This window comes from Neomonachus schauinslandi, chromosome 6 (genome assembly GCF_002201575.2).
Source record: "Neomonachus schauinslandi chromosome 6, ASM220157v2, whole genome shotgun sequence".
Taxonomy (NCBI): domain Eukaryota; kingdom Metazoa; phylum Chordata; class Mammalia; order Carnivora; family Phocidae; genus Neomonachus; species Neomonachus schauinslandi.
Window position 1 is genome coordinate 46,013,176 of NC_058408.1, and position 26,851 is coordinate 46,040,026.

The 26,851-nt window shown below is 37.7% G+C and overlaps 1 protein-coding gene across 1 annotated transcript in view; it reads left to right on the forward strand.

Annotated features, from left to right (window-relative positions):
- The window catches only part of HMCN1 (hemicentin 1), a 487,037-nt gene that overhangs the window by 342,480 nt on the left and 117,706 nt on the right, over positions 1-26,851 (forward strand). Inside the window, exons 42-48 of the mRNA XM_021682591.1 lie at positions 6,944-7,040; positions 8,962-9,084; positions 10,272-10,433; positions 11,397-11,678; positions 13,665-13,832; positions 19,149-19,262; positions 19,843-19,929. Coding sequence (XP_021538266.1) covers positions 6,944-7,040; positions 8,962-9,084; positions 10,272-10,433; positions 11,397-11,678; positions 13,665-13,832; positions 19,149-19,262; positions 19,843-19,929 — 1,033 coding nt within the window. The remainder of the gene's footprint in view (positions 1-6,943; positions 7,041-8,961; positions 9,085-10,271; positions 10,434-11,396; positions 11,679-13,664; positions 13,833-19,148; positions 19,263-19,842; positions 19,930-26,851) is intronic.

A 26,851-nucleotide genomic window follows, 5' to 3' on the forward strand; every position in this document is an offset into this window, starting at 1 on the left:
GAGAAAAGAAAAAAGCACTGGCCATGCTCAGAGGCAGACCCAGAGCTCTAGAAATCAACTGGTAGTATTCTCAAACCCCTGCTCTGACCAAATGACAGAGGGAGACAATTGTATGAACACAAGTCCCAGCACTGGGCGGGGAGAGCTATGTGTGATTAGAAATGTCTTGGCAAATTTCAGAGTTTAGAAGTTGATTTCTTCAGGGCACAGATCTCAATAAGTTTGGGAAGCCAAAAGAAAGGTGAGGGTGAAGAAATCCTGGGATCTATTGAATTTCTACCACAGAGACTGGCCAGTCACCCTGAAATGTGCAGGTCCCACTGAGGGGTGTACAGAGAGGACCTCATGGAAATAAAAACTTCTACAGAACTCAGACAAAATTGGTCAGTTAAGACTATCTTACCTGTGCATTTCCCAAAACAATTCATGCACATCCACAACCAGGTAAAGTAATAGATTCTTACCGTGTTATTTTGCCTGGAACACACTAGGAAATCAATACATCTTCTTTATTAAGTTTTTATTTTAATTCCAGTATAGTTAACATACAGTGTTTTATTAGTTTCAGGTGTACAATATAGTGATTCATCACTTACATACAACACCCAGTGCTCATCACAACAAGTGCCCTCCTTAATCCCCTTTACCTATTTCACCCATCCCTCCACCAACCTCTCCTCTGGTGACCATCATTTTGATCTGTATAGTTAAGAATCTGTTTCTTGGTTTGTTTCTCTTTCTCTTCTTTTCCCTTTGTTCATTTGTTTTGTTTTAAAATTTCACATATAAGTGAAATCATTTGGCATTTGTCTTTCTCTGATGGACTTACTTAATTTAATGTTATACCCTCTAGCTACATCCATGTTGTTGCAAATGGCCAGATTTCATTCTTGTTTATGGCTGAATAACATTCCATTCCTACATATATATGATATGTGATCACATATGTCAGATATATATATATCTCATATATATATGTGTGTGTGTGTGTGTGTGTGTGTATATATATATATATATATATATATATATATATAAAATCTCCATTATCCATTTATCTATCAGTGGGCACTTGGACTGCTTCCATAATTTGGCTATTATAAATAATGCTGCCATAAACATAGGGGTGCATGTGTCACTTTGAATTAGTGTTTCTGTATTTTTGGTGTAGGTATCCAGTAGTGTGATGATTGGATCATAGGGTAGTTCTATTTTTAACTTTCTGAGGAAACTCCATACTGTTTTCCAGAATGGCTGCACCAGCTTGCATTCCCACCAACAGTACGAGAGTTTTGCTTTTTCCACAACCTTGCCAACACTTGTTCTTTGTGTTTTTTATTTTAGCCATTCTGACAGGTGTGAGGTGATACCTCATTGTAGTTTTGATTTGTATTTCTCTGATGATGAATGAGTCATGTGTCTATTGGCCATCTGTATGTCTTCTTTGGTGAAATGTCTGTTCATGTCTTCTGCCCATTTTTTACTGGCTTATTTGTTTTTTGGGTGTTGCGTTGTATCAGTTCTTTATATATTTTGGATACTAACGCTTTATCATATATGTCATTTGCAAATATCTTTTCCCATTCTGTAGGTTGCCTCTTAGTTTTGTTTATTGTTTCTTTTGCTGTGCAGAGCTTTTTATCTTGATGAACGCCCAACAGTTTATTTTTGCTTTTATTTCCCTTGCCTCAGGAGACATATCTAGAAAAACATTGCTATGGCCAAGACTTATCAAAAAGAAAAGAGAAAGGCCCCAAGTAAATAAAATCACAAATGAAAGAGGAGAGAACACAACCAACACCACAGAAATACAAATAATCATAAGAGAATATTATGAAAAATTATGTGCCAACAAACTGGGCAATCTGGAAGAAATGGACAAATTCCTAGATTCCTAGATTGTAAACATACAAACTATCAAAACTGAAACAGGACAAAATAGAAAATTTGCACAGACCCATAACCAGCAAAGAAAATTGAATCAGTATTCAAAAATCTTCCAACAAACAAAAGTCCAAGGCCAAATGGCTTCCCCGGGGAATTCTACCAGAAATTTAAAGAAAAATTAATACCTATCCTTCTCAAACTGTTTCAAAAAATAGAAATGGAAGGAAAATTTCTAAACTCCTTCAATGAGGCTAGCATTACTTTGATTCCAAAACTAGACAAAAATCCTACTAAAAAGAATTACATGCTAGACACATCTCCAAAGGCAAGGGAAACAAAAGCAAAAATGAACTGTTGGGACTTCATCAAGATAAAAAGCATTTGCACAGCAAAGGAAACAGTCGACAAAACCAAAAGACAACCGACAGAATGGGAGAAGATATTTGCAAATGACATATCAGATAAAGGGCTAGTATCCAAAATCTATAAAGAACTTACCAAACTCAACACCCAAACAACAAATAATCTAATGAAGAAATGGGCAGAAGACACGAACAGACATTTCTCCAAAGAAGACATCCAAATGGCCAACAGACACATGAAAAAATGCTCAACATCACTCAACATCAGGGAAATACAGATCAAAACCTCAATGAGATACCACCTCACACCAGTCAGAATGGCTAAAATTAACAAGTCAGGTAACGACAGATGTTGGCGAGGATGCAGAGAAAGGGGAACCTGCTTATACTGTTGGTGGGAATGCAAGCTGGTGCAGCCACTCTGGAAAACAGTATGGAGGTTCCTCAAAAAGTTGAAAATAGAGCTACCCTACAACCCAGCAATTGCACTACTAAGTATTTACCCCAAAGATACAAATGTAGTGATCCGAAGGGGCACATGCATCCCAATGTTTATAGCAGCAATGTCCACAACAGCCAAAGTATGGAAAGAGCCCAGATGTCCATTGACAGATGAATGGATAAAGATGTGGGGGGGGGTGTGTGTGTGTGTATATATATATATATAATGGAATATTATGCAGCCATCAAAAAACGAAATCTTGCCATTTGCAATGACATGGCTGGAACTAGAGGGTATTATGCTAAGCAAAATGAATCAATCAGAGAAAGATAAGTATCATATGATCTCACTGATATATGGAATTTAAGAAACAAGGTAGAAGATCATAGGGGAAGAGAGAAAAAAATGAAACAAGATGAAACCAGAGAGGGAGACAAACCATAAGAGACTCTTAATCATAGGAAACAAACTGAGGGTTGCTGGAGGGGTGGGGGATGGAGGGATGGTGTACCTGGGTGATGGACATTGGGGAGGGTATATGTTGTAATGAGCACTGGGTATTGTATAAAACTGATGAATCACAGACCTGTAACCCTGAAACAAATAATATATGTTAAGTAATTGAATTTAAATTTTTTAAAAGAGGAGATTTACAAGCCAATATCCCTGAGGAACATAAATGCAAAAATTCTTGATAAAATACTAGCAAATGGAATTCAACAGTACTTTAAAAGAATTATTCACCATGACCAAGTGGGATTTATTTCTGGGCTTCAGAGGTGGTTCAGTATTCACAAACAATCAATGTGATACACCACATCAATAAAAGAAAGGATAATATCCTGTCAATAGATACAGAAAAAGCATTTGACAAAATACAGCATTCTTTTTTTTTTTTAAAGATTTTATTTATTTATTTGACAGAGAGAGACACAGCGAGAGAGGGAACACAAGCAGGGGGAGTGGGAGGGGGAGAAGCAGACTTCCTACAGAGCAGGGAGCCCGATGCAGGGCTTGATCCCAGGACCCTGAGATCATGACCTGAGCCAAAGGCAGAGCTTAACGACTGAGCCACCCAGGCACCCCAGCATTCTTTCTTGATTAAAGAAAAAAAAAAACCCTCAACAAAATAGGGCTAGATGAAACATACCTTAACATCATAGAGGCCATATATAAAAGACCCACAGCTAATATCATCCTCGATGGGAAAAACTGAGAACCTTTCCCCTATGGTCAGGAAAAAGACAAGGGTGTCCACTCTTGCCATTACTACTTAACATAGTACTGGAATTCTTAGCCTCAGCAATCAAACAACAAAAAGAAATAAAAGGCATCCAAATAGGCAAGGAAGAAGTCAAACTTTCACTATTTACAGATGACGTGATATACTCTATGTAGAAAACCTGAAAGACTCCACGAAAAAATTGCTGGAACTAATGCATGAATTCAACAAAGTTGCAAGATATAAAATCAATGTGCAGAAATCTGTTGTGTTTCTATACATCAATAATGAAACAGCACAAAAAGCAATCAGGGAATCAGTCACATTTGCAATTGCACCAAAAATCATAAGATACCTAGGAATAAACCTAACCAAAGAGGTAAAAAATCTGTACTCTGAAAAGTATAGAACACTTATGAAGGAAATTGAAGAGGACAGAAAGAAAATGCTCATGCTCCATTCTTGGAGCACTGGATTTGTTCTTCCAATCCATTCCATGTTCATTGATTGGAAGAATAAACATTGTTAAAATGTCTCTACTACCCAAAGCTATCTACACATTTAATGCAATCCCTATCAAAATACCACCAGCATTTTTCACAGAGCTAGAATAAACAATCCTAAAATTTGTATGAAACCACAAAAGACCCTGAGTAACCAAAGTCCTGAAAAAGAAAAGAAAAGCTGGAGGCATCACAATTCTGGACTTCAAGCTGTATAACAAATCTGTAGTCATCAAGACTGAATGGTACTGGCACAAAAACAGACACAGAGATCAGTGGAACAGAGTAGAAAACCCAGAAATGGACCCAGAACTATATGATCAACTAATCTTCAACAAAACAGGACAGAATACTCAATGGGAAAAAGACGGTCTCTTCAACAAATGGTGTTGGGAAACTGGACAGCAACATGAAGAAGAATGAGACTGGGACCATTTTCTTACATCATACACCCAAGTAAATTCAAAATGGATGAAAGACCTAAGTGTGAGACAGGAAACCATCAAAATCCTTGAGGAGAACACAGGCAGCAACCTCTTTGACCTCGGCCATAACAACTTTTTTTTTTTTCAAGATTTATATTTATTTGAGGTGGGGGGAGAGCAGCAGAGGAAGATGGACAGGGAGAGGATCCCAAGCAGACTCCCCACTGAGCACAAAACCCGATGTGGGGCTCAATCCCATGACCCTGATATCATGACATGAGCTGAAACCAAGAGTCAGACACTCAACCAATTGAGCCACCCAGGTGCCCCCATAGCAACTTCTTACTAGACAAGTCACTGGAGGTAGGGGAAACAAAAGAAAAATGAACTATTGGGACTTCTTCAAGATAAAAAGCTTCTGCACAGTGAAGGAAACCATCAACAAAATTAAAAGGTAGCCTATGGAATGGGAGAAGATATTTGCAAATGACATATCTGATAAAGGGTTAGTATCCAAAATATATAAAGAACTGATATAACTCAACACCCAGGGATGTCTGGGCGCCTCAGTCAGTTAAATGTATGCCTTCAGCTCGGGTCATGATCCCAGGGTCCTGGGATCAAGTCCCACATCGGGCTCTCTGCTCAGCAGGGAGCCTGCTTCTCCCTCTGCCTGCCGCTCCCCCTGCTTGTGCTTTCTCTCTCTCTGACAGATAAAAAAAAAAAAAATCTTTAAAAAAATAACTCAACACCCAAAAAACAAATAATCCAGTTAAGATACGGGCAGAAGACATGAATAGACATTTTTCCAAAGAAGACATCCAGATGGCTAACAGACACATGAAAAAATGCTCAATATCATCAAGGAAATACAAATCAAAACTACAGGGAGGTATCACCTCACACCTGTGAGAATGGCTAAAATTAACAACACAGAAAACAAAAAGTATTGGCAAGGATGTGGAGAAAGGGGAGCCCTCTTATACTGTAGGTGGGAATGCAAACTGATGCAGCCACTCTGGAAAACAGTATGGAGGTTCCCCAAAAAGTTAAAAATAGAACCACCCTATAATCCAGCAATTACACTACTAGGTATTTACCCAAAGGATACAAAAATATGGATTCAAAGGGGTACATGCACCCCACTGTTTATAGCAGCACTATCAACAAGAGCTAGACTATGGAGAGAGCCCAAATGTCCATCGACTGATGAATGGATAAGGAAGATGTGGTATATATATACATATATATATATATACACAATGGACTATTACTCAGCCATCAAAAAAAATGAAGTCTTGCTATTTGCAGCAATGTGAATGGAGCTAGAATGTATTATGCTAAGTGAAACAAGTCAGTTAGAGAGAAGACAAATATCATATTATTTCGCTCATATGTAGAATTTAAGAAACAAAACAGATGAACATATGAGAGGGGGGAAAAGAGAGAGAGAGAAACAAACCACAAGAGACTCTGAAAGAGAATAAACTGAGTGTTGATGGAGGGAAGTGAGTGGGGAATGGGCCAGATGGGTGATGGGTGTTAAGGAGGGCACCCAGTGTTATAATGAGCACTGGGTGTTGTATGTAGGTGATGAATCACTGAATTCTACTCCTAAAACCAATATTGCACTGTACGTTAACTAGAATTTAAATAAAAATTTTAAAAAAAGAAGCTTACAAATCCAGAATAGGGAGAAGACATGTAATAAACCAATAATAAAGGTGTTATTTTACTGAACAATAGCCTAGCTATATAAAGGTTATCTATATTAAAGCCCTAAATAACTTATTCAGAAATTGTGTTTTCTTGTTATTTTATCTGAATTTTATTTAATTATATTTAAGAGGCCGTTCTAGACCTTCAGTCACTAATATTAATTAGATTAAAACAAAGTATGATATAGATGAAAATTGTTGAATTTTGATTTGTGTTGAATGTGGATGATGGGCATATAGTCATATGCTTTACTATTCTCTTTCCTTTCTATATGTTTGAAAACCTTTAGAATACTCATGAAAAATAAGAAGTCACAAATAACATTAATAGAAAAACTCCAATTATGAAATAGAAACTGAGGTTTCAAAGCATGGTTTTATTTTTAGATTGAAGAGGCTCAAGTTCAAGACACTGGTCGTTACACTTGTGAGGCAACAAATGTTGCTGGAAAAACTGAGAAAAACTATAATGTCAACATTTGGGGTAAGTGTGATTATATATAATTAACTGAAGATCAATTATAAATAGGTTAGTGTTAAAGGGATTTAAAGAAGGACTGGGATGTTTAGATCTGTATTTGGGGAATAAAACAGATAAACTCTAGTAGTATTTAAGAAACTGAATTAACAGGATTAATTGATTACATGGATAGGTGTGAAAAGAAGAAGAGTAGAGGATGGAAGTTGTTGTGGGTTGGCCAGCTGGGCCATGTGGACAGCAGTGTCCTTCCCTCAGAAAAGGAACAAAGGTGCCTGGGTTCAGCTGTGGGCAAGTCAAGTTTGAAAGTGCCTCTGATGTATCCACATTGAGATGTTTAGTAGTCAGATACAAAACTCTAGACCTCAGATGGGGTCTGCATTACAGATACAGATTTGCAAGTATTTGTGTCAATGGAAGCCATGGGAGTAGAGGAGGGTAGAATTGAGGTTGGAGATGGTGTACTTATAGTAATGGCAATCTATGTAATTGTCATTTTCTTCTGCAGAACTTTCCATCTGTGGTATGGGAGATGACAGAGTAAACTAACTGTAGGGTTCATCCAGAGGAAGAGTGTTGCAAAACAGGAAGGGCAAGAGTGCACGGCAGTTGAGATTATTGGCAAAGGAGTAGTTGAAATTATTGATCATGAAATCTAAGCTGGATGGAAAAGTCAGTAAACAAGAGTAGGCAGCTGGATTGGGAAGTTTCTGAGAGATGAAAAGACTTGAGATTCAGTTGGGTCGATGAAGTGAGAATTGGGAATAATTGAGTGAAAGCTATTAAGGATGGAGCAGTAGGAGAAATGTTCTAGATGATGAACATGGTGGAGAAAGGGATGAGCAGATCAAGGAAGTGAGTAGCCACGGTGGTCAGACTGGATATACATGCAGATGTTGTGTTCATACAGAAGAATGCCCGGTCTCCATGTGAAGGAGAAAGATAAAAACAAGTACCAAATTGCTCAGTGAATAGAAAAAGAATGGCAGGTTCACAGATGATGGTGAGGGAGAAAGAGAAGTAACTTGGTGGCATGAGCCTCAAAGGAGGAGGTTTTCACATGGGGGCAGTTGAAGTTGAACAATGACTGGAAGCTACATTGATGGGGGAGGAGGATTTTCCCTCCTCAACTCCCAGGAGCTTGGGAGAGCAAGCATCTGCCACCTGATAATATTGCAGCCAGAGAAGCATCTTGGGAGGAGAGTTCAGCCAGCAAAGGCAGACTTGGCCTTCTTGAGAGGAGCGTGGGTAGTCAGGGTTCACATAAACGTTCCAAAGAGAAACTAGAGGACAGTGGGGAGGCAGGCTGTGCATTCTAATAACATATCCATTTCTTGGATCAAACCCCTGTGTCTGTCCTTTACCATAATGTTGTAAGCCTGTTTTCCAGTTCTGTTCAGCAGCTAAGACATCAAAACTGGCTGAGGGGTGCCTGGGTGGCTCAGTCATTAAGCGTCTGCCTTTGGCTCAGGTCATGATCCCAGGATCCTGGGATCGAGCCCCACATCGGGCTCCCCGCTTCGCGGGAAGCCTGCTTCTCCCTCTCCCACTCCCCCTGTTTGTGTTCCCTCTCCCGCTGTATCTCTCTCTGTCAAACAAATAAATAAAATCTTTAAATAAAAAAAAAAAAACTGGCTGAGCAGAAAAGACAATTAAGTGTAAATTTGGTAGGTGCTTTAGTTTTCTGATGCAAAAAGTCTAATTATCTACACTACATTAGCTTCTGAATATTTTGTTAATTAAGTTTCTATCTGTGAAAACGGGAAGTCTGCTAATAAGTATTTTTCTATGTCTTACGGTTGACTTTTAATGTGCTATCGATATGTCAACCTCAAGGGCTAATTATTTCCTTATGTCATTGAGTGTAAAGGAAATTTAATGTAAAGTTAATGTAAATATAATATTTTTTCATTTTTTCATCTTTCAGTGCCACCAAATATTTATGGTTCTGATGAACTTGCTCAACTTACAGTCATTGAAGGGAATCTCATTAGTTTATTGTGTGAATCAAGTGGTATTCCGCCCCCAAATCTCATTTGGAAGAAGAAAGGTCAGTTTTCATCCTCAACATTTTTAAGATTAAAATAAATGTTAAATGAATCTATATTTTGTTTGACAAACATACCATTTTATTAACAAACTTTTCTGGGGTTTTCATACTAAAATATTAGATAGTATGATTGCTTTATATTAAATGTGTAGCATGTGATAACTTCTACACTATATAGCTGAAAATCTTTAATTTTGAAACTGTTCTCCAGAAAAAAATTAACTTTCTGTATTAGTTGATTACTTTATAATCTAATGCATTATAGGGTGGCTATAATGGTCAAGAATCCACCATTCAAAGAATTCTTTTATCTTCTTTAGAATAAGCTTTAAAAAATATTTTCTATAACATTTTTGCTGTATTTGTGACAGTTTTGCAATGTATGTTAAGACTGAACTCTGTAGTTAAACAAATTTTCAATTTATTCATTAATAAATATTTATTTGTATCCATTAAGTATCAGACAGATAATCTATATTTTTAGTTGATTTTTTTAAAGATTTTATTTATTTATTTGAGAGTGAGAGCAAAAGAGATGGGAGAGGGAGAGGGAGAATCAGACTCACCACTGAGCAGGGACCCTGACTCGGGGCTCCATCCCAGGGCCCTGGGATCATGACCTGAGGTGAAGGCAGACCTTTAACCCACTGACCCACCCAGGTGCCCAATATTTTTAGTTGATTTTTAAAATCATTTTGTTTTATTGTTTTAAGATTTTACTTTATTTTTCTAAGTATGCTTTCAAATGTAATACTGATTGAAAAAAAATTTGCAGAAGATAATCTTTTTTTTTTTTTTAAGATTTTATTTATTTATTTGACAGAGAGACAGTGAGAGAGGGAACACAAGCAGGGGGAGTGGGAGAGGGAGAAGCAGGCTTCCCGCCGAGCAGGGAGCCCGATGCGGGACTCGATTCCAGGACCCTGGGATCATGACCTGAGCCAAAGGCAGACACTTAACGACTGAGCCACCCAGGCACCCCTGCAGTAGATAATCTTGATAAATATCTCCTCTTCCTCCTGCCTCTCCTCTCCTGCCTTCTTCTCCTTTTTGCATAGGATTATTTTACAGTGTCATCTGCCTTTTAGGTTCTTGAAATAAGATGTAAATAAACGTACTTATCAGAGTATGTACACAAAATGTTATATATTTTTGCTTCGTATTCTGGCATTTTGTCTTCTTTGTAGGCTCCCCAGTGCTGGCTGATTCTGCAGGGCGAGTCAGAACTTTATCTGGAGGCAGACAGTTACAGATCTCAGTTGCGGAAAAATCTGATGCAGGGCTGTATATGTGTGTGGCATCAAATATTGCTGGAACTGCAAAGAAAGACTACAGTCTGCAAGTTTATAGTAAGTTATTGATTAGCCAGACTTTCTTTTAATCTCTCTGTCTTTCCTTTTTGCTTTTTCTTTATATCTTCTAAGATACATTCAAGGTAGTATGGTTATAATATACCTATCATAAGACTCACAAATTTAAACTGTGCTGACATAAACAAAGAGCAATTGCTTATTTCTGTCTGTTATTCATTTAGCAATACAGCTGTGCACTCTGCATCAGCATGCTAATAGAAGACACATCAATATGGTTGTAATGTATTGGGGGCAGGATAGTGGATGTGTGGAATGGGGAGAGATGGTGTTGTATCATAGGGTATATTTGCAAAATGTAAAACTATCTTAAAGAATATTTAATTTATGTAAGATTTGAAAGTGTTTTAAATATTCACATTATCTCATTTAACCTTTACATGAACTATGATATGAAACAAAATTATTGCCTCCCCATTCCCCTCATCCCCCACGCCCACCAGGCAGACCTTTATTTAGATTTTATAGGCCTGAATTGATTCGTGTGGCCACCTCAATTTTCAGAGAAGAATGAAAAACAGTCTCAGCTTTCCAACTCCTGTAGTGGAGTGTAGAAGGAAGAAAGGAATTGATTGTGAGCGAGGCTACCGTATCTATTTTAATGTTAGTAGGAAGGCTTCTGTAAATTAGGGCTATGAAAGATAAGTTCAGGTATTTGTATAACTTGTTAAAAATCAGGGAAATTAACAAACACAGAATTCTTTTCTTACTGTGTTTAAAGCTTTATTCTAAGCATGAACACATTTAGAAACATTGGAGAGGAATTCTACCTCTCAATATAGCAATGCTTTGTCTGTTAGCCCTGGGTCTTTTCTTTAGTAGTTAATATTCCGACATAAAAAATGAGTTTAACTTTGGCTGATACGAATTCTTATGCAAGACCTGAAGCAGACATTTCCTACTTTACTATTTTTTTCTTTTTTTTTTTTTTTTTTTTTTCAGTTCGACCAACTATATCCAATAGTGGCAGCCACCCTACTGAAATCATTGTTACTCGAGGGAAGAGTATTTCCTTGGAGTGTGAGGTGCAGGGTATTCCTCAACCAAAAGTGACCTGGATGAAAGATGGCCGCCCTTTGACCAAGGGAAGGGGAATGGAAATATTGGATGAAGGTCGCATCCTTCAGCTGAAGAACATTCATGTATCTGACACAGGCCGTTATGTGTGTGTTGCTGTAAATGTAGCAGGAATGACTGACAGAAAATATGACTTAAGTGTACATAGTAAGTATAAAGAAGCTCAATAAGTCTATTCAGTGGCCATTATAATCTATAGCATCCTGGATGGGAAACATAAGCCTTAAGAGTTGCATCTTTTATGTATAGTCTATGATTTTCTGCATATGTACCTTTTCTCTGGACCAGTCTCATCACTTATCCTTTTATGCTTGACCTCCCATTTCTTACCTTGCTGAAACAGGCATATATTGGAAATTCTCTTAGAAAAGTACATAGTAAAGTAGATTTAATTCTCTAATTGTCTTCTTCAAGTACTTTTGAACCAGTGCTATCCTAAGTAATATTCCTTGATTCTCTGTTTTCCAGATTTGCTGTCTTGGTTAGTATAAGCCTTGGTTCCTTAGAATTTACTGACTAAACATCAGTTGCTCATGAGTTGTTCTGAAGTTAGCTTTAATATTCTAATTAATGAGTCATAAATGTCAATAGGAATAGACCAAGCATACATGTACTTAGGGACAGTTATTTGTATACATATAATTTGAATTGCAATTTTAATTTTTTCTTTTTTTTTCAGTTTATTTAAACTAAAAACAAAAATAGTTTGCCCCTCCCCCCTATTTTTTTTTTTCCTTTTAATTTGGTTTTTTTTTTTTTTTTTTAATTTTTTTTATGTATGGTGTAAGATAGTGGTCCGGTTTCATTCTTTTGCATTTGGCTATCCAATTTTTCCCAGCACCATTCAATGAAGAGACTGTCTTTTCCCCCATCAGATATTCCTGGCTCCTTTGTTGTAAAATGATTAACCATATATGAGTGGGTTTATTTCTGGGCTCTCCATTCTGTACCGTTGATTTATGTGTCTGTTTTTATGCCAATACCATACTGTTTTAATTACTATAGCTTTGTAGAATAGTTTGAAATTAGGGAGTGTGATGCCTCCAGCTCTGTTCTTTCTCAAGATTGCTTTGGCTATTTGGGGTCCTTTGTGGTTACATATAAATTTTAGGATTGTTTATTCTATTTCTGTGGAAAATGCCATTGGAATTTTAATAGAGATTGCATTACTTTGGGTAGTATGGACATTTTGACAATATTATTCCTCAGTCCTTTTATCTGTGCCTTCTTCAGTTTCTTTCATTATTGTAGTATTCAACACACAGGTCTTTTTCTTCTATGATTAATTTATTCCATGTATTTTATTCTTTTTGATGGAATTGTAAATAGGATTGTTTTCTTACTTTCACTTTATGTGTTTCATTATTAATGTATAAAAATGCAATAGATTTTATGTATTGATTTTGTATCCTGCAACTTTAATGAATTCATTTATTAGTTCTAACAGTTTTTGGATAGAGTCTCTAGGAATTGCATTTTTTTTTTTTTTAACTCACGGGGGCTTGAACTCACAACCCTGAGATCAAGACCTGAGTTGAAATCAAGAGTCAGATGCTTAACTGACTGAGCCACCCAGGTGCCCCTGCAATTTTTAAATCTACAGAAACAATGATAAATTTATAAGACACAATCTTATAACTTCAATTAGGACATGCACAAAGTCCAGTATTAATATCCTGTAGTTTGCAGCAAATATGTTAGCCAAAGCTAACATAATCAGAATGTAAAAGAGAAGAAGTTTTAATATTAAGCATCTTTTTTGTTAGAATATTTTAATTTTTAGGATTAGATTTATTTGTTAGAAAATTCTGCCTATAAGAAGGTCATGAATCCATATTAGAGATTTACCAGACAAGCTGAGTGACTCATAGAAGATCATTCACCACCAATAGAATAACAATATGAAAGTCCTTTACTGCTATGAGTGGGGAAGAAGCAACGTTTTTACTTCCAAGAATGTCACACTAAAAATATTGCTACTTCTAATAAGCTTATTGTTTTAATTGCTTATTTTGCTTATTGTTGACCAGGAAATGATGGAAGTCATCTTATTAACCATAGGCTGTTGAGGATTTGGTGTTTGATATATATTAGATAATTTCTTTTCCTTTTCTTATTTGTTCTACCATACAGCCCCTCCAGCCATCACAGGAAACCATGGGATACCTGAAAATATCAGTGTCGTGGAAAAGAACTCAGTGTCTCTGACTTGTGAAGCTTCAGGAATCCCCCTGCCTTCGATTACCTGGCTTAAAGACGGCTGGCCTGTCAACCTTAGCAGTTCTGTGAGAATTCTCTCAGGTATTAGAAATTTTCATACGCTGATAACCTGGTTAGCTTCATATGGCCACAGTTTCCCCTTAATTTCTCTGTATTTTATTTTTTTCCTTTTGATCTAGTTGCTTACTATAATGCTGATCATGTTAAGAAAAAAATATTTAGAAAGGCATGAAAAGCTACATGAAAAGGAGGGGGGGGGAATCTCGAGATATCTCTAGATCCTCTTTAAAAAGAAATCTTGGCACTTGCTTTTTACTTAAATCATGGGGATGTCAGAATATCCATGCTGCAATGAGTACCAACCCACTTGAAAAGTGAGGATGAAAAGAAGTGCTGAAATTAAAGCCAGACTCTAGAATGAATCAAGTTATGTAACAAATCTCCATTAACCAAGTATTTCACCTGAGTGAGTTTTGTATTTCCAGGATGGGTTAGTTTCCTGTGAGCTAGGACTTTATCATTATTGTAAAGAGGATATTCAGCTTATTCCTCATCTGATTATGTGAGAAAAATCTATGAGCTTGTCAGTTATGGAGCAGTGCAAGCATGAAGAGAGGGTTCTTGGGGCCATGGCACACGAGTCTGGGCTTTGCCCCTTTAGTAATGATTTGGATACAGACCGAGAAAACAATCTTGCCAAGCTGTGGTTAATAAAAGGCTTGGACACTTAGAAGAATATCTAATGTGTTGAGTGAAGGCATCTGAATTCAAACACACCTCACCCTGGAATGTTTGAGTTAAACCTAACAAAATGAAAGTTAAATAAACTGCTGCACTTACATTAAAAAAAAAAATGATGAGGGGTGCCTGGGTGGCTCAGTGGGCTAAGCCTCCCACTCTCGATTTCCTCTCAGGTCATGATCTCATGGTTGTGAGATCGAGTCCTGCATCGGGCTAGCGCTGAGCAGGGTGTCTGCTTCTCTCTCACTCTGTCTCCCTCTGCCCCTCCCCCTGATTGCACTCTCTCTCTTTCTCTCTCTAAAATAAATAAATCTTAAAAAAATGATGAAAATTTGGGCAACCTATAGCTTCAGAATTCTTCATATAAGAAGATCTCTGAATTGTGTTTGTTATTCAGCATGCATTAACAGTGTAATGTGGTTATCAAGAAAATAAATACAATATTTCACCACATTAATAAAATATATTTTCATGAATAAAAAAAGGAAGAGACCAATTGAGACCAACTTACTCATTAGGAAGACTAGAGGAAGGATTTATTGACAATATTTTCAAAGAAGGATAACCATGATGGTAAATTATTGCAAAATAATTTATATTTCTGATTATATTTAACCTGGAAAAATAAACTCTATGTAACCTTATAACCGGTTACATAGTGAAAATTAAATTTAAATACTTGAAGAACCAGGGCACAGAAAAGGATTACGTTGGTTCTGTCTAGTTCCAGAGGTTAAAAGCAATGCCAGTGTATGAAAGATTCTAGGGACAGACTTGGGTCTCAGTGTAAGCAACTTAAAAAATATTTATATTGTTTAAAGTCAAGATGAACTATTTTTAAGAGTAAGTGACCTCCTACCTCTAAATTTGTTCAAACAAAGTTTAAATTCCCACTTTTGAAGGCTTTTTCTGAAAAGATCCTTTCCTAGTGTTTGAATTAGGTCTAAATATCAAAAGGTCCCTCTCTTTTTTCAAGATGTTGGTCTATAAATGATAAGAGCTCGATGAAGAATATATATTGTTACACTTATTTCCTATAATTCTCACTAGAGTCATGATCTCAAGCAAGTTACTTAACTTTGCTAACTTGCATCTCTTCACTTATAAAGTGAAAGTGTTAATAGAATTTGCCTCTTAGGGTTTTTGTAAAGATGAAATGGGTCCATGTATGTATGTAAAGCAGTTAACACAGCACCTGCTTATATGGTAAGCATCCAATACATGTTTGCCATTGCCATAGACAACCGGGTAAAAGGTTTAAGTGTCCCTGTCCTGGGAAGTTTTCCTATTTCCTTACTACATTGTTTTCCTTTGCGCAGGTGTCCCAGTCTCCGTTGATCTTAGGAAATGCATACTAATGGCAAAAGTTTTATTAGTTTGGTTACCAAAGACCTGAACCCATTATCTTCCTGTCTTGAAATTATCCTCGTATTTTTGGCTTTTTTTTTTTATTCTTAATCGCTGAAAAAGTAGGACTCTTTTTAAATATAATAGCTACATCAGGGCTCCTGGAAATGAAAAGGGCAAGATAGTTGTGATGTTTCACTATCACAAAGAGTGATGAACTCTGGCTTATTATAGATCTGCGGGAGTGGTGTGTTGGTTTTATTTAGTTTTGTTTTGCTTGGCTAGCAGCTGGAGATCCCTGAGTGAACACATTCAGAGTATTTGACCTTGTGACACTGCCAGTTTTACAGTCTGAACATGTGTATTGTGCAATAGATGAATGAGAATCAGATGAATGGCATATGAATTGCTTGGTCATTGGTCTGCTGCACACTTCCCTTCCATTAAGATTAGTTCTCCGGAGACTTTAAGTACAGATTTTCTGAAAGCAGTATTTTTGTGAAGGCCCTGTCATTGTTATAAAGTTATCTGCCAAGAACAGATAGCTGCTGTAAGGGTTTAATAGGTACAAGAAACATCTCCATTTAAGTATCACTTACTGTCAGTTCTTTTTTTTTTTTGCAGTTTTTTTTTTTAATTAACATATAATGTATTATTTGTTTCAGGGGTGCAGGTCTGTGATTCATCAGTCTTACACAATTCACAGTGCTCACCATAGTACATACCCTCCCCAGTGTCTATCACCCAGCCACCCCATCCCTCCCACCCCCCTCCACTCCAGCCACCTTCAGTTTGTTTCCTAAGATTAAGAGTCTCTTACGGTTTGTCTCCTTCTCTGGTTTCATCTTGTTTCATTTTGCTCTCCCTTCCCCTATGATCCTCTGTCTTGTTTCTCAAATTCCTCATATCAGTGAGATCATATGATACTTGTCTTTCTCTGATTGACTTATTTCACTTAGCATAATACCCTCTAGTTCCATCCACATTGTCGCAAATGGCAAGATTTCATTTTTTGATGGCTGCATAATATTCCAGTGTGTATACACACACACACCACATCTTCTTTACCCAGTCATTTGTTGATGGACATCTAGGCTCTTTCCATAGTTTGGCTATTGTGGACTTTGCTGCTATAAACATTGGGATGCATGTGCCCCTTTGGATCACTACATTTGTATCTTTGGGGTAAATACCTAGTAGTGCAATTGCTGGGTTGTAGAGTAGCTCTATTTTCAGCTTTTTGAGGAACCTCCATACTGTTTCCCAGAGTGGCTACACCAGCTTGCATTCCCACCAACAGTATAAGCGGGTTCCCCTTTCTCCACATCCTCGCCAACATCTGTCGTTTCCTGGCTTGTTAATTTTAGCCATTCTGACTGGTGTGAGGTGGTATCTCATTGAGGTTTTGATTTGTATTTCCCTGATGCCAAGTGATGTTGAGCACTTTTTCATGTGTCTGTTGGCCATTTGGATGTCTTCTTTCTTTCTTTTTTTTTTTTTTCCACTGGATTAAGTGAGAGGACCAGGAAACACGAGAAAGATCATGAGGCAGGAGGCTGAGGTTTACAGGGCTAGCAGTAACTCATAACAGCTGTACTGATCTAGTATCTCTCAACTGGAATCATAGTGTGGTCTCACTAACCTGAGGTAGCAGTGAGTGCTTGAATCCTTGCCTGATCAACACGAGTTTTTTGACATGTTTAGATAATTTCTGTATTTAACTTCCCTTATTTAAATTCAGTTGGGGGGAAAGAAGATTGAATTTTGGTAATCAGCCTTGTTTATGTAAATAAGTTACTACTAAGTTTACCTTTCAACCAGTTGAAGATGGGGAGGTTGCTTCTAGGAAAAGCTCAGTGACAGCTTGTTGTGTTTATAAAAACAGAAAACAGATGGACACTCCTGACGAATCCAGAGCCAGGTGAATATTCACATGAAAATTTCATGTTTAACCATTTCAATTGTTTTAGTTCCAAATTCAGGGTACCAAGCAAAAATACACCAGGTAGAAAAGTATTATGAAATCTAAGACATGATTTCCTTTTTTTTTTTTTTTCTGAAAATTTACTTCTCAAATGGTTTCAAGGAGTCTCCTCTCTCAGTGGCTGTTCATCTCTGCAGGCTTTGTTTCAGTCCCAGTTGCTGGCTCCTCTTCCTTTGTCCTTCAATGGAGTCTCTTTCCAGATTCTACCCTTTTGCATATCAGAGTTGCCCTCTCAGTCTACAAGCATTTCTTGGATGAAGAAGTGTAACCTTTATTACATAGAAGTTCAAAATATAAAAAGTAAAAAGGCAGAGTTGCACGAGCGAATCAAGGGACCCCCCCCCCCCATAGACTTTGATTGAAATAATTCTAGGATTCCATGATACTCCATTGAAAACCAGTAGTCGGTCTTCAGGGTTTCTCCCATTCCTTCTCTACTGATGTCATCCCAATCTGGGTTGCTGGTGTAGACCTCTTTCTCACACTCCCATTTCACAAGCCCAGTGGCAAACTGGGAATCTTTTCCTAAACATCCTGTCACAGTTGTCTTTCTAAAGCACAAATCTCCGTTTTGTTTGTTTGTTTGTTTACACACTTCCATAGGTTTAAGTGAACACAATAAAGTCCAGGTTCCTTAGCATAGCATTCAAGGGCCCAGAGAATCTGGCCATCTGCCAGCCATTACTCCAGCTAGCCTCATCTCTCTCTATTTGCTCCACCTGCTCTCCTTTAAGTACCAACTCACATCTACTTTCTGCTCTATATCCTCATTCATATTCTACCTATAATGGTGTCTCTCAGCCCTTCTCTGTATTAAAATAAACTTACCTTGGGGCACCTGGGTGGAGTAGTCGGTTAAGCATTGGACTCTTAGTTTTGGCCCAGGTCGTGATCTCAGGGTCAGGAGATCGAGCCTCATGTCAGGCTCTGCGCTGAGTGCAAAGGCTGCTTGAGATTCTCTCTCTCTCTCCCTGCCCCTTCTGCTCATGTGCTTTCTCTCTCTCTTTCAAATAAATAAATAAATCTTTATATATGCTTGCCTCTTAAGATTATGTTCAAACATCACGTCTCTGAAACTCCATTTCTTGCTTGTTGTCACCTAGCATTGTATTTATTTTTTTAGCCATTGGACCATAGAATTCTTCTGAATTATCTCTTCTGCTTCATATAGGCTTAAAGCACATGATTTTTAAAAAGCTTGATATTAATGAATGTTAAAGGCCTTGGAAGCATATTGACTGAATTTTACCTAAATTGAGCATTACTTGGCCAACTTGCAAAGTTACAGATTTCTTTTTGAGTCATGTGGTGGTTTGCTTCCCCAGGAGGCAGGACTCTGCGGTTGATGCAGACCAGAACAGAAGATGGTGGCCAGTATATTTGCATTGTAAGGAATGCAGCTGGTGAAGAAAGAAAAATCTTTGGGCTTTCAGTATTAGGTATTTTTATAATTTTCAATATCTCAAAAAATAATCTAATTGACTTAATACATTCTGGATGTACTTAAAATTTATCTACAGCTTGATCTCACATTTATGTATTCTTTGGCCCCTGGACTGACACTCTTGTCAATAATTCAATGTTAGAATAATTTGGATGTAATCAGTTGGATTAAAATGGCTGAAATGCCGTGTCTTTTCAGTTCACAATTGTTTAGACTCTGATAGCTTGTTTAACGTGAATGCTTATCAGAGTTACAGTGGGAGAAGTAAATGTCTAATAAATGTTCTTATTAACTTGTTGACATTTTTATCCAGACTTTATAACTTCTGTTATAATAAAATTCATTATAACTGAATCCATGACATACAACTTTATATCTTAAAATTAGAAGTGATCAAAATAGTTTTAAGACATTATTCTAGTAAACAAATAATGATATTTTGGGGGGTTTGTTTTAAAGGTTATATAGCTTAATAAAAATGTAAACATAGATGTCTTTGGAATAACAACCCTGCTGTGAGAATTGTTGCTTACTTTTTCTGTTTTTTTCTTCATTTAATTTTTTTTTTTCTTTAGTGCCACCTCACATTGTGGGTGAAAATACATTGGAAGATGTGAAGGTAAAAGAGAAACAGAGTGTTATACTGGCTTGTGAAGTGACAGGTAAGGGACTTAGCTCTTGAGCTTCTGCTGTTCTCCACTCACTGATTATTTATTGCCTCCACTATGTATCTTAATTAGTTGAGAAAAAGTCAAACTACTATAATAAGCATTTGAAATTGAATTCTAGTTGAGGAGAGCCAGTGGAAGTGTAGGAGGAAACTTCTCAGATTCTGTGGAAATAAGAATACTCCTACACTGACAAATTTTACCATCCTTACCAGTGATGCAGTGTGTTATTGTAATGAAAGTAAATAAATCTCTAAGAGGACATATTCAAGTCTGTTTGGCTTTTTTTTTTTTTTTTTAGTTTTTTTTATTTGTTTGTTTTTAGTAAAGATGGTCTTGGAGTTTTAAAATAACAATGGGAGTAACACATAACATAGGAAGCCAGTGTTTTAGGGAAGATTTGATTAGTTTCTTATTTCATAGTTTACATGCCTTGCATGAGCAATAAATTTAAGTAAGCAAGGAAATGTTTCTATTTTAAGCAAGGCAGATATAAAGAATGTGTTATATACTATTACTTAGCCTGCTATTTTTTTCCCTAGAAATGATATGGTAAGTAACAACTGTTGCATATGGACCAGCTGCCTACATTTTACAGCATCCTCTCCTTGAGGCTTCCAGTTTGTGTTTTTTACACTGGCATTTGGTTTTCAGTTACTCTTTATTTTTTCTCTTAGTTTCCTTGAGATATAATTGACATACAACATTGTGTAAGTTTAAGGTGTACAACGTAATGATTATGCATATATATTATATATATAAGTATATAAACTTCAAAATGAATTTTAGGACTGTTTTTTCTATTTCTATAAAAAAGCCATTGGAATCTTCATAGTGAGTGCATTGCATCTATAAATGGCTTTGAGTGGTATGGACATTTTAGCAATACTAGTTCTTCCAATCTTAATATAGGATATATTTGCATTTATTCATGTCTTTTTCAACTTCTTTCATCAGTGTCTTACAGTTTTCAGTGTAGATAACTTTTCACCTCCTTGGTTAGATTTATTCCTAATAGATTCTTGTCTAGATGATTTTTCCATTGTTGGGAGTGGGTTTTAAGGTCCCCAACTGCTATTGTATTGCTGTTTATTTCTCCCTTTAGTTCTTTTTTTTTTTTTAATTTTGTTAGTCACCATACAATACATCATTAGTTTTTGATGTGGTGATCCACGGTCCATTGTTTTCGTATAACACCTAGTGCTCTGTGCAGTACGTGCCCTCTTTAATACCCATCACCGGGCTAACCAATCCCCCCTCCCACCTCCCCTCTAAAACCCTGTTTGTTTCTCAGAGTCCATAGTCTCTCATGGTTCATCTCTCCCTCCAATTCCCTCCCCCTCATTTTTCCCTTCCTTCTCCTAATGTCCTCCATGCTATTCCTTATGTTCCACAAATAAGTGAAACCATATGATAATTGACTTTCTCTGCTTGACTTATTTCACTTAGCATAATCCCCTCCAGTCCCATTCATGTTGATGTAAACAGTTGGGTATTCATCCTTTCTGATGGCTGAGTAATATTCCATTGTATATATGGGCCACATCTTCTTTATCCATTCATCTGTTGAAGGGCATCTCGGCTCTTTCCACAGTTTGGCTATTGCGGACATTGCTGTTATGAACATTGGGGTGCATATGGCCCTTCTTTTCACTACATCTGTGTCTTTGGGGTAGATACCCAGTACTGCAATTGCTGGGTCATAGCGTAGCTCTATTTTTAAATTTTTGAGGAACCTCCACACTGTTTTCCAAAGTGGCTGTACCAACTTGCATTCCCACCAACAGTGTAAGAGGGTTCCCCTTTCTCCACAACCTCTCCAACATTTGTTGTTTCTTTCCCTGTCCATTTTTGCCATTCTAACTGGTGTAATGTGGTATCTCGATGTGGTTTTGATTTGAATTTCCCTGATGGCTAATGATGATGAACATTTTTTCATGTGTCTGTTAGACATTTGTATGTCTTCTTCAGAGAAGTGTCTTTTCATATCTTCTGCCCACTTTTTGACTTGATTATTTGTTTTTTGGGTGTTGAGTTTGAGAAGTTCTTTATAGGTCTTGGATACCAGCCCTTTATCTGTAGTGTCATTTGCAAATATTTTCTCCCATTCTTTGGGTTGCCTCTTTGTTTTGTTTTGTTGATTGTTTCCTTTGCTGTGCAGAAGCTTTTTATCTTGATGAAGTCCCAAAAGTTCATTTTTGCTTTTGTTTCACTAGCTTTTGGAGATGTATCTTGAAAGAAGTTGCTCTAATTTTAATTATTTCTCTTCTAATGTGTGGCTTAGGCATCGTTTGTTGCTTTTTCTCTAGTTCTTTAAGGTGTAGAGTTAGTTGGTGAATTTGGGATTTTTCGATTTTTTTGAGTGAGGCTTGGATGGCTATGTATCTCGCCCTTAGGATCGCCTTTGCAGTATCCCATAGGTTTTGGACCGATGTGTTTTCGTTCTCATTGATTTCCATGAATTGTTTAAGTTCTTCTTTGATTTCCTGGTTGACCCAAACATTCTTGAGCAGAGTGGTCTTTAGCTTCCAAGTGTTTGAATTTCTGCCAAATTTTTTCTTGTGATTGAGTTCCAGTTTTAGAGCACTGTGGTCTGAGAATATGCAGGGAATAATCTCAATCTTTTGGTATCGGTTGAGACCTGATTTGTGACCCAGTATGTGGTCTATTCTGGAGAAAGTTCCATGTGAGCTCAAGGAGAATGAGTATTCTGTTGTTTTAGGATGGAATGTTCTGTAAATATCTATGAGGTCCATCTGGTCCAATGTGCATTCAAAGCTCTTGTTTCTTTGTTGATTTTCTGCTTAGATGATCTGTCCGTTGCTGAGAGTGGAGTATTGAGGTCTCTTATAATTAACGTATTGTTATCAATATGGCTATTTTGGTTAACAGTTGGCTTATGTAGATGGCTGCTCCCATGTTGGGGGCATAGATATTTACAATTGTTAGATATTCTTGTTGGATAGACCCTTTAAGAATGATACAGTGTCCTTCTGTGTCTCTAATTACAGACTTTAGTTTAAAATCTAATTTGTCTGATATAAGAATTGCTACCCCAGCTTTCTTTTGAGGTCCGCTGGCATGGAAGATGGATCTCCATCCCTTCACTTTCAGGCTGGATGTATCTTTAGGTTCAAAATGAGTCTCTTGTAGACAGCATATGGATGGGTCCTGTCTTTTTATCCAGTCTGCAACCCTGTGCCGTTTTATGGGAGCGTTTAAGCCGTTCACGCTGAGAGTGATTATTGAAAGATATGAATTAATTGTCATCATGTTGCCTGTGAAGATGTTGTTTTTATAGATTGTCCCTGTAAATTTCTGTTGTAGATCACTCTTGGGGTCTTTTCTCCTTTTATAGAACCCCCCCTTATATTTCTTGCAGGGCCGGCTTAGTGGTCACATATTCTTTCAACTTCTGCTGGTTGTGGAAGCTCTGCATCTCTCCATCCATTCTAAATGAGAGCCTTGCCGGATAAAGTATTCTTGGCTGCATGTTCTTCTCATTTAGTACCCTGAATATGTCTTGCCAGGCCTTTCTGGCTTGCCAGGTCTCTGTGGATAGGTCTGATGTTATTCTGATGTTCCTCCCTCTGTACATAAGGAATCTCTTTCCCCTAACTGCCCTTAAGATGGTTTCCTTGGTTCTAAGATTTGCAAGTTTTACTATCACATGCCAAGGTGTTGGCCTGTTTTCCTTGATCTTGGGAGGGGTCCTCTCTGCCTCTAGGACTGGAATGTTTGTTTCATTCCCCAGATTAGGGAAGTTCTCAGCTACGATTTGCTCAAATACATCTTCTAGTCCTCTCTCTCTCTCCACTCCCTCCGGGATTCCAATTATTCTGATATTGGAACACTTCATGGTGTCACTTATTTCTCTGATTCTATTTTTATGGATTCTGAGTTGTTTTTCCCTGGCCTCCCCTTTTCCCTTTTTATCTATTATATTGTCTTCCAGGTCGCTTATTCATTCTTCTGCCTCACTTACCCTAGCTGTTAGATATCTAGATTGGATTGGATCTCATTGATAGCATTTTAAAGTTCTGCCAATTCACCTTTTATTTCTGCCCTTAGAGACTCTATGTTGCCATTAATTGATTTCTCCATTCTAGCCATTGTCTTCACAATTGCTAGCCTGAATTCCATCTCCAACATCTTGATTATATCTGCATCCATTTGTAAATCTGCAGCATAAGTCATAATCTCTGAGTCTTTTCTATTTTGGGGGTTCCTCCTCCTAGTCATTCTGTTGATGGGTGTTTGAGGGAATGTATAGAGTCCAAATTATTGACCAGAACCCAAGCAAGATGCACCTGTTTTCTTGGGACCTTAGGGTTGCTGGCCTCCTGTTTTCCTAGCCTGTCTTCTTCGGGAGGGGCCTGCCGCACTGTTACTCAGGCAACCCCGTTTGGGCGGAGTTGCCCTGGGCCCCTGTGGTGGGGGATAGGCTCAGTGGGAATCAGTCTTTGGGGCTTTTGTTCTCTGGCGCCTTTCCCTGGTGGCTTTCCGCGTCTCTTCCGCGAGTCAGAGCAGAAGAGACCATTTCCAACCCTCTGCCTCAGAGCAGAGAGACCGCAGTCTGTTCTTCAGTGAGCTCTCCAGGCCACACCGTCTCCGTTTCTGTCCGTGCTGCTATAAACTGCAGCGTCCTGAGTTGTGCGCCCCTCTGCAGCGCCCCCAGTCCTGCCTCCAGGTCAGAGCACGCCTCTGCCCTTTGTGCTTCTAAAACCGCCAGCTGCTCCCAGTTCACATGCGTGACCCCCCGCCAGTCCGGGTTTCTGCCCCCGGGGCTGCCCTAAAGTCCTTTCCCCACCGCTACCGGTCTGCGAGCGCTGCGCGAGGCTGTCACTCACCGGCAGTGTAGGATCCCCACGGCCAGGCTCCCTCCCACTGCCGTTTATCCTCTGATATCTGCCCGTGGAATCAGGGCTCCCCGCTTCGTACCTCAAAACCAACCACCTGTGATACTCTGTTTGTAGAGATCCAGATCTTCTTACATCTCAGGCTGGTTTCGTGGGTGCTCAGAGTGGTCTGGTAGATATCCAGCTCAATTCCAGGGACCAGTTGAAATAGGGTCCCCTACTCCTCTGCCATCTTTCCTTCTCCCTCTCCCTTTAGTTCTATTAGTATTTGTTTTATGTATTTAGTTGCTCCAATGTTGGGTGCATAATTATTTACATTTATTGTATCTTCTTGAGAATTGACCCTTTTATCATTGCATAATGACCTTCTTTGTCTCTTATGACCATTTTTAGCTTAAAGTTTATTTTATCTGAAATAAATGCAGCTATTCCTGCTTTTTGGGGGCTGCCATTTGCTTGAAATATCTTTTTACATCCCTTCACTCTCAGTCTATGTGTATCTTTGAAGCTAAAGTGAGTCTCTTATAGGCCCCATATTCGTTAATCTTGTTTTTTTAAATGCATTCAGTCATTCTCTGTCTTTTGATTGGAGAATTTAATCCATTTATGTTAAAGTAATTATTGATAAGTGAGGACTTACTATTGACATTTGTTCATTGTTTTATAATTGTTTTGTTGACTCCTTCATCCTAATCTTTTGTGCAACTAGTATAGGTTTTTCTTTACCATGGGGCTTACATAAAATATATTTTATTTTAGGGGCGCCTGGGTGGCTCAGATGGTTAATCGTCTGCCTTTGGCTCAGGTCATGATCCTAGGGTCCTGGGATCGAGCCCCACATTGGGCTCCCTGCTCAGCGGGAAGCCTGCTTCTCCCTCTCCCTCTACTGTTCCCCCTGCTTGTGCTCCCTCACTCTCTCTATCAAATAAATAAATAAAATCTTTAAAAATATATATATATATATTTTATTTTAGGCTGATAACAACTTTATTTTGATAGTATATATAACCTTTATACTTTTACTTCTCTCCCCCTCACATTTTAGGTTATTGATGTGGCAGTTTTTATATTTTTTACATGTATCCAGTAACAAATTATTGCAGTTATGGTTATTTTAAATACATTCACTTTCTAACTTTTAGAGTTGTAAGTGAATTACATACCACCATTACAATCATAGAGAATATGACTTTAACTACATATATACCATTACCAGTGAGTTTTATACACACATTCATATGTTTTACAACATTAATTATCATCCTTGTATTTCCACTTGAGAATGTCCTTAGCATTTCCTATAAGGCAGGTCTAGTGAGGATGAACTCCCTCAGCTTTTGTTTGTTCAGGAAAATCTTTATCTTTCCCTCCCACTTTGCCAGCTATAGTATTCCTGATTGACAGGTCCCTTTTCTTTTAATATTTTGAATATATTATCCTGTTCTTTCCTGGCATACAAAGTAGTCTTTATTTTTGAAAAATCAGCCTAAAATCTTAGGGGTTTCCCTTGTATGTAATACACTTTACTCTTGCTGCTTTCAAATTCTGTCTTTGTCTTTGACTTTTGAAAATATGATTATAATGTGTCTCAGTGTAGCCCTTTTCAAGTTCAACCAATTTGGGGTCCTTTGGGCCTCATGAATCTGGATGTCCATTTCTCTCCCTATGTTTGGGAAGTTTTCAGCCATTATTACTCTAAATATACTTTCTGTCCTTTTCCCTATCTCTTGTCCTTCTGGGATTCCCATAACGTATATGTATATTGTTTCTGTTGATAGCCTTCCATAAGTCTTATAGGCTTTCTTCACTGTTTTTTTCTTTTTCTTTTTTCCCTTCCCTTCTCTTCACTTTTCTTTTCTTTTCTTTCTTTCTTTCTTTCTTTTTCTTTTCTTTTCTTTCTTTCTTTCTTTCTTCTTTCTTCTTTCTTTCTTTCTTTCTTTCTTTCTTTCTTTCTCTTTCTTTCTTTCTTTCTTTCTTTCTTTCTTTCTTTCTTTCTTTCTTTCTTTCTTTCTTTCTTTCTTTCTTTCTTTCTTTCTTTCTTTCTTTCTTTCTTTCTT